Here is an 8763-nt window from a genome sequence, read left to right on the forward strand (position 1 = left end):
AAACTCACTTACGTTGCTTGACTGGTTCATTGAATCTATTCCTGGCTTCATCTATACACTGTACCATTAACCAGTCACTCTTCACCCGTTAGGGAGCGTGGATCAGAGCCCACCAACGCCCCTACCTCCGGAGCACCCGGTCACGCCCAGCAGCAGCTCCATATATCTATCTCTCATTCCTCTCTGGAGCTGACAGAGCAACCTACAGGTTGGTCCATAAAGGTTTTACAAGCACAAGCAGCAACAGTTCCTACATCAAAACAAATTAATTTACGTGGATTACATTGTTCTGTTTCTGTTTTTATTTACTGCAGTTTTCTGCTATATACATATTGATCAATTGATTGTTTCCAGGACCAGGGGCGGAGCTTGTTCCATTTGACAGTGATGACACCGATGACGAGGATTCACCCAGCCCTTCCTCCACTCTACAGAGTCAGGCCAGTCACTCCACCATATCATCCAGCTATGGCAGTGAGTAAAAACACCCATATACACTCCAGTCACACACACGTGTACATACTTCATATACTTATACTCTCTCTAATTTCTCCCTCTCAGACGACGAGGGTCCAGGCTCCAAGGACATGGCTACAGAGACCACCAGCAGCGAGGAGGAGCAGGAGTTCCCAGTGGCAAGCTCCTATGGACCTCCAGGAATGTTGGGGGTTGGTGGCGGAGGAGGACGCGCCCACACAGAGAGCCCCATGGACGGCCGCGCCATGCGGCGCTCCTCCAGGGGCTCGTTCACCAGGGCGAGCCTGGAGGACCTACTCAGCATCGACCCGGAGGCCTACCAGAGCTCAGTGTGGCTGGGCACTGAGGATGGATGGTGTGTGTGATGCACAGACACACACACAGGCAAACACAACTGTTATTTATTTTCTGTTTTCACGCAGAAATAGCTTCCTAACTCGTTGGTGTGCTGTTTTCTAATCTCCTATAATGCTTCTGTTTCTGTCAGCATCCACGTGTACCAATCCTCGGACAACATCCGTAACCGTAAAAACAGCATGAAGATGCAACACTCAGCTTCCATCCTCTGTATACTGTGAGTTGCTTTCTTGGCCACAACTTTGCCTTTAAAAACAAAAATAATACTGGAATTCACGCTGTGTAGGAAAAAGCGATGAAGAGCCATTTGATGCGGCCTGGTTCAAATGTGTTCTGTATGCTTTATCCTTGTATGCTTTACTTATTTGTTACTATACTTATTCCTACAGGTATTTGGACAACAAAGTGTTTGTGTCCTTGGCCAATGGAGAGGTGATTGTCTATCAGAGAGAAGCCGGTAAGATGGGAGTGTGGAGTGGCGTTTCAGTCAATTTCAGTGGTAACTGAAGCATTAAGTGTTTTTTTTTATCTGTAAGATGTTGTTCAAATTGCTTCTACCGTACAGCCCTGCTAGTCTGCACAGGAGTAAAGGGCTCTAAATACTTAAAGACACTAACATTACTTTTCAAAAATAATCTTGCCTGCTTTGTAAAAAATATGTAAATTGCTGTTTCCTTTGTATTTTCCCTGTGTAATGCCCCTTTATTCTCAATCTGCAGGTAGTTTCTGGGACCCTCAGTCTTCCCAGACGTTAGTTCTGGGCACGCCCAGTAGCCCCGTCACCAAAATGGTACCTGTGGGAGGAAAGCTATGGTGTGGCTCACAGAACAGAGTCCTTATTATCAACACAACTACACTGGTACAAGAGGTAGGTGGAAGGATGGATGGATGGATGGACGTACAGGTACAGGTGAATAAGATACAAGGCAGACAGACCAATCGCTGTGTGTGTAACACTTCTTCCCTTTGTCTCAGCACTGGTTCCAGGTGGGCACAGACAGCAGTCGGTGCGTGACTTGCATGGTGGCGTACGGTCAGGGTGTGTGGTTGGCGTTGCAGGGCAGTGCCCAGGTCAGACTATACCACGCTCAGAGCCGGGAGAGCCTGACAGAGGTGGACGTGGCGCCTGCTGTGCATAAGATGCTTGCAGGTAAACACACCTGGACGTTATTCTGGAAAGCAGCTCACATCCTTTATTCTTCTTTTTTTAGTTCCCATTTTAAATAACTCAGTGCCTTTCCCCCGACCTTTTTATTTTACCAACATCATCTACCACTTGACTCATTCTTTCTCTCCCCTTTAAATCATCATCCTCACCACTGTTCCTCCCCTGACCTCCATCCCGTCCTCTCTTTTCTTTCTGTCCACTCAGGTGCAGATGCGATCATCAGACAGCACAAGGCCGCCTGTCTGAGAATCACTGCATTGTTGGCCTGTAAAGATCTGCTGTGGATCGGCACCAGTGCAGGTAAAAACCAACATACGTTAACCTGAAAGTTAAACCGAATTTCCATTTTGTTTCACTTCATTATTAAATCGGATGTGGGCAGTGATTCAAAGGTCTGGGCACAAGATAAAAGTAGATTTACATGCAAACAGCATTACAAAACTCACATACATAATATATATACATACATATATTTTGTGTTCTTTGCTCAGACAAGTGTTTTTTACTTTAAATTTGGAATTATTTTGAATTAAAAATGGGTGAAAATTATTTTGAAAAAAATATTACTAATGTAGTTAGAGGGACTGTGGTGCATAATCTCAATTTATTTGGGTTTCCTCCCAAAAGGTTCTAAAAAATCACTGTCTGAACATCAGCTTTGTTTAACTGTGAAAATCTGATTTATTTTATCACAGTTGATTAAAAAACTAAAAATACAAGGCTTTTATATACTGTCTGTCTTGTTAGTAGCACATGTGTACTTTGCCTACAATGTCAGTTTATGGCAGTTGAGAGGATTTTCTTTTAATGGTCGCATTTTAGATTTTTACATTGATTCTTAGTAACTGGATTAGACATTTTAAGCTACTGTTCTTCTGCAGGGGTGGTCCTTACGCTGGCAATCCCAGCGGTGAGCTCAGGAACTGGCGCAGGGACGGTGAAATCTCCACTGGCACCTATGGGCTCGGCTCATGGACACACGGGCCACGTTCGGTTCCTGACATCAATTGAACTACCGGAAGGGTTTGACATGAACTTCCCTCCTACAACTGATTCCACAGGTACATTTTAAGTATATGTGCAACCTAATTAAGTGAATCAAAGTTGTGCCTTTTCTCTACCTTCAATCCGTCCTTTCTGTTTTATAGGCAACCAATCCCAGAGTGGCAGTACAGTTGACGGGAACCTCCAAAGGCGCGACTCAGCACGTCGCCGAGCCTCTGCCCACATCCCTATAAAAACCAACCATCTAGTAATTTCCGGCGGCGATGGCTACGAGGACTTCAGACTGACCAATAGCAGTGAAACAGTTGGACGGGACGACAGTACCAACCATCTTTTGCTTTGGAGGGTCTGAGACAATCAACCTCGGTTTGAACTTCCTGCCCCAGCCTCCCACAAGCTGAGAAACGGCGCACAAGCTCTTGTCCTTTTCCCCCACCAGACTCCTCACTTTTTGGTGTTGTTGTTTTGGTCTTCTGCTCAGTCCACCAGTCTCTATGTGCATAATATGGCTGTCACCTCCCTCCCGGACTTACTAATGAATATGATCACTTCAAACCCAGTTTTCTTGTGTTAATGTTACTGATGGTGTGCGTTGTTCCCACTGGGTGGTGTCTGTGCGTGTGTATTGTCTAGAAAAAGTGTCTTTAAACTCAAGTCTTTACTGAAGGAGTCGGAGAAGGGAAAAAACTTTCACACATGGATGTTTAGACTACAACAAGTGAAGAAAAGAAAGACAGAAGAGGACTTGGACTCTGTAGAATGTCTTTGCACAGGAGGTTGAAAGAGGACATTTAGGTGAACTGAGACATAAGTGGAGCATGTAGTTGTCCTTTGAAATTTTCTGTTTTCTTGGACTTGGACATCAACCCTTTACTCCATCATCACTTCATCTTAGCCTGAACTGCAGACAGAATGCCTCCTGATGATCAGAGGTAAATGTCATGTAAAAATATATGAATATCTATGGTTGGAAACTAAGTAAAACATACCATCACAGGCTCTAGTTTAATGGATACTCTGAATTTGCTTTGATTTCTGCAGATAGCTTAGCAGAGAGGTTCAGCTGATGTCCGTAGACTGAGACTGCTAAAATCATTTTTTCTCTTGTGTAGAGAGAAAGAGAGAGAGAGAGAGAGGAGAGAGAGAGAGTGTGTGTGAATAAGAGCATCATTTAAGTGCAATATGTGGCAAGGGTATCTAACAAGACTATAAACACATGCACACAGTCACACACATTAATGCACAGCCTTCACTCACTGAATCGGAAGAGATTTGTGAAAAACATAACCGTGTGTTTTCCACAGATAATCACATTATATCTGATTTTCTTATTTAATTTTTTATGCCAGTTTAAGATGACATGAGCGTAGATGATGCCCACTGATGGAGTTGAGTAGAAAAAAAGTGCATTGGAGACATTCCTCCTTAACATGACTATGCCAAAGCCTTGTATGTATTAGAATTTTTAACATTAAGGGATCTGAATAGATTTCTTTTGCCATGAAACTTCTCTTTGTTGAGCGGAAATCAGGAGCTGATGTTTTTTCTATTGATTTCTGTAGCAGACTCTTTGAAGATGACGCTAGGCTGTGGTTGCAGATAACAAAAGTTATGTACAGTATTTATGGTTTTGATTTTTAGCGCCTTCTTTTACAGCACTTAATTTATAGAATATGTAGCTTTCACTTTTTTCTTTTTGAGTTGAAGAACAAGGAGGACCTGGCTTGATTACCAGAATAGAAAAATGGGCATAATTGGGTTAGGGGTGTAACGGTACAGTCGACTCATGGTTCGGCACGATACACACTACAGGGTTCTTGTTTTGGAGTTGTATGGCTCCATAAATGTCTCTATAAGGCCCTGGAAATATATTTTGTCTCTAATCATCTAATGGCTGTTTCAAACCGATCCATCAATCCCAAAATTCACGTCACTCTGTATCTAAACTCAGTCCCTCTGTCACCTGTTTGGGTGCCAAATGCTCAGATTTGCTTAATTTTTCAATAATTTTTCAGCTCTGCGGTTCATATTATGGCAATTTTGTTCCAGGAAATATAGCGCTAAGATGTATTGTTACACCCCGAGTGCATAAACACAGATTTCAGTATTGATAGTTGGAGAACAAGATGCATGTGGTTTGTGAGACGAGTGCTTAAGATATGGAGTAGGTCAGAAGGACAAACGCTGAGCGCCTGCACGTGCCTTCTGAAGGCTAAAAGTTAAGCCATTAAACACCCACATACACACAGTGAAATGTCAGCTCTCCCTCATCCTGCAGCAGATGTCTGGGGAAGTGAAGGGTGACTCCGACTTGTCCTTCTACACACACGTTAGCCTCAGGCTTTGGGGTTAAGCAGTGATTGTCTTTTATCCCTCCAAGCCTAGAAAACCTCATTGCACTTTGCCAGCCATCTGGGCACTTCACCTCAGATTTCCCACTTCCCAAATGCATCCACATTAGGTTAACTCTCCCGCTGTGAGAGCCGCTAATAGTTAAGAGGATTGGTTGGTTGTTTTGATAGCTGCTAACTAGCTAGTAGGCTCAAGTGTATAAAGTATGAAAGTATGAAAAGGAGCTTGTTTGTGATTTTCTGCCCAGTTTAGCTTATGAAGAACACAGGTCAGAGGTCAGTTTGATGGTTTTAGCAAACATTACAGGACTAAGTGACATTTTTGGAAATATTAAACTCAGTTTCTTGTCAAGGGTTCGGTGCCGCTCTCATGTCAGTATGTTTAATATTATTAAACTACAACCAGTTAGCTTAGCTTAGCATAAAGAATGGAAACAGGGGCGAAGAGCGAGCCTTGCTCTGTCCAAAGACCAAAACTGAAACTGTCTAGATGCTCTAAAGCTCACAAATTAACATATTATATTTTGTGTCTTTGTTTCAAATAAGATATAATGTGTTGAGCTAAGTTACCTTTCTAGCTGTTTCCACTGTTTTCAAGTCCTAATGCTAAACTAGGCTAACCCACGACTGGCTGTAGCTTCATATCTAATGAATAGGCATGAGAGTGGTTATAATCTTCTCTTTTAACTCTAAAAGAATATTTCACAAAATGTTCAGTTACTCCTTTAATGTCCTCTAACGTTAAGGTAGCAGATGGGTTTTTTTTATGTTCTGTGTGATTCACAACAAAATTAATATTTGTGTTCTCAGTGCCAAGAGCTGCCAAGTTACCGGTACCCAAGTAAATGCTGTATATCTATGCTGGCTGTAGAGTAACGGAGAGCTCCCTGCAGAGCAGAGTTAGTATATTTTCTGTGAACCGTAAGAAAAGAGCTACAAACACTCTCCAAAAGAGCTGGTATCAGCGTGTCTAAAAAGGGTTACAGTCCTTCAATGATGGGTCCTAAGTTCACTGAGTTTTGGGCTTTAAATAGTTCTACACTTTAGTTTGATGGCTCTGTTCATGCTTTTGTGAAACCGATACCAAGAAATTCAGTAACTTTAAATGGAGCTAATTAAGAAAGTTTGTAGATTTTCTTTTAAAAATCTGAAAAGAAACATTTGCCTTAAGAATATACAGTACTGAAATCCTGAAGTTGCATTTTAGGTTTGAACCCAGTAACTCTCTTCATTTTACAGACATACAAGCATGCACACACACGCTAACACATCCTAGAAATGAAGTAAAACTAAAGGTTTTTGAGAGAATAAAGCATGATGCCAGCTAAAGAAATGGAAGATTTAAACGTAACGTTTTTCACCGTCACATCAAATTCATTCAATCATTACTGTAACTCTCAGAAACTTGTAAGTATAACCTCCTCATGCCCGTAAGTGAAAGAAGTCTTTATTGTTGTAAATATTGGTATATATTGCCTTTTTTCTGTAAATAGTGCACCCACGGTCATCAATTGTTGATATGAATCTAATTGCATATTTTTATATATTTGTGTAAGGTTTGTTTTTTGTTTGTTTTTTTCTCCCTTCCTCCCTGGCATGCGTGGTCAGTGACGTTTAAATTATAACTGCCATAGATCTTTCGAGAAGAAGACAAGATGGCCTCTGTTGTTACCAGAGCGACTGAAAGATGAGAATTTTGATGTTTTCACTGGTAGTCGTGTTAGCTCCACAACGTATGTTTTGCCTCGTTAGGGACGTCGACGGGAAGGTAACGCAATGTGGCAGGTCTTGCGCTGCCGCCTGGTCATAACTCTGTTTATCTCTGGCTCTGGTTGACATCTCGCTGTTGTCATGGTTACAGTCTATCAGTTACTTCCTGTATGTAGCTGTTCTTGTTTTTGTCACTGTGGGTTCCTCTTTGTAATTAAATCAGTTCACTGGTGCCTGTTTGTGCCTCTTCTTTCTTCAGCGAATGTAAAGTTTATGATGTATATTTGCGTCCCCTTTTTTTTAAATTTGTCACAGGAAATCTGTTTGTACATGAACTACAGACAGCATTTAACACAAACTATGTACAAATCACCCAAAAAAAAGAAAACAACAAACAAACATAAAAATGGGGGTGCATTAGATAATGTGTGTAAGTAACACATTAGTGTATCTGTGTGAGAAAGTGACCCATGAGCATATCCCAGCCTTCTACAATGGATGTTTTATGAATTACAGCTAATGACGTTTGTATGAGAGCAATATAAAGTAATTATTTTATTGATGGGGGGTCAGGGGAGAACCATAAGTGTGTAAGGCGACTTAAAACTTCTAAACTTCTTAAATGGTTGCATGTTGACAACTTTTGGGTTTTGGACTTGGTCGGACAAAACAAGCAAACTGAAGGTAATTTTCACTATTTTCTAACAGCCGATTAATCAATAATGGAAATAACTGTTTGTTGCAGCCTACACTTTTGCCAACGCTTAACTAAACTGGTGTCACTGCTGGTAGCAAGAACTGCCAAGTGAACAAGTAGTGGCAAGTGAGACACACCTTCCTGTACTCACATAATGAGTCACATAACCTTGAGTTGCAGATCCATCTAATGTATAGACCTTTTTCTTCATTCAAATGTTTACTTCCAAGTGTCCAAGGATTTTTTACTGTCTTTTACAGTAACAATAAATAAATAGATAGATAGTAAATAAATAGCAACAAAATTGACTCGTGTCTTACAGTATGAGGCCCTCCTGACGTCCTGCAGACAGCGTCACTGACCACAACACAAAGTGACCACTGTGGTTTCTTACCAGCATGCTTCAGTGTCCACTCCACTATTCATCTGACTTTAACCCACTGACCTACAATGAAGTGTATTGTGATATGATAGCCCTGCAGTATATAGAGGAAAACAGTATGAATGCAGACCATTCAGCACACACAAATACAAACATTGCCCCTTCCCCCCCCATGATCACACACACACAAGCCGTAGCCCGCTTACATCCACACACAGTATTCAAATGAAGCCTTAAACAGTGAAGATCTGTGCAATGAATGAAAGAGGGAGTAAAGAGAGCAGCACAGAGATGCATCTATGACTGACAAGAATGAGTGATATTGTGAGTCATTGACTAACACTGACTCACTGACTCATCCCAGCGGAAGAACGTGGGCCAGTGGAAATCTCCTTCATTCACTGATATCAGATTTGCAATATTAAGCGTGTGTATTGGGCAAAACTGTAATTTCCTTTTTTCTCTGGCATTGTAGCATAAGCGTCAAACACGTAATCAGTGGCTCAACCTCTTGAGGCTGCTTTGACGGTCCCAGATTATAAGATTTTCCTCAAAATAGTGTATATGTGCAGTGAAAGTTGAGCTAATTTTACCTGAATTAGTGGTCCAGTGAGCA

The 8763-nt window shown here is 41.6% G+C and overlaps 1 protein-coding gene across 1 annotated transcript in view; it reads left to right on the forward strand.

Annotated features, from left to right (window-relative positions):
* Window positions 1-7300, forward strand: part of LOC127361718 (rho guanine nucleotide exchange factor 17-like) — a 64824-nt gene extending 57524 nt beyond the window's left edge. Inside the window, exons 16-25 of the mRNA XM_051396546.1 lie at window positions 93-208; window positions 355-474; window positions 562-832; window positions 965-1051; window positions 1224-1291; window positions 1554-1702; window positions 1810-1984; window positions 2207-2302; window positions 2884-3063; window positions 3151-7300. Coding sequence (XP_051252506.1) covers window positions 93-208; window positions 355-474; window positions 562-832; window positions 965-1051; window positions 1224-1291; window positions 1554-1702; window positions 1810-1984; window positions 2207-2302; window positions 2884-3063; window positions 3151-3359 — 1471 coding nt within the window. The 3' untranslated portion in view covers window positions 3360-7300. The remainder of the gene's footprint in view (window positions 1-92; window positions 209-354; window positions 475-561; window positions 833-964; window positions 1052-1223; window positions 1292-1553; window positions 1703-1809; window positions 1985-2206; window positions 2303-2883; window positions 3064-3150) is intronic.
* The last annotated feature ends 1463 nt before the right edge of the window (window positions 7301-8763 follow it).

The sequence above is a fragment of the Dicentrarchus labrax genome, unplaced genomic scaffold (assembly GCF_905237075.1).
Source record: "Dicentrarchus labrax unplaced genomic scaffold, dlabrax2021, whole genome shotgun sequence".
Classification (NCBI taxonomy): Eukaryota; Metazoa; Chordata; class Actinopteri; family Moronidae; genus Dicentrarchus; species Dicentrarchus labrax.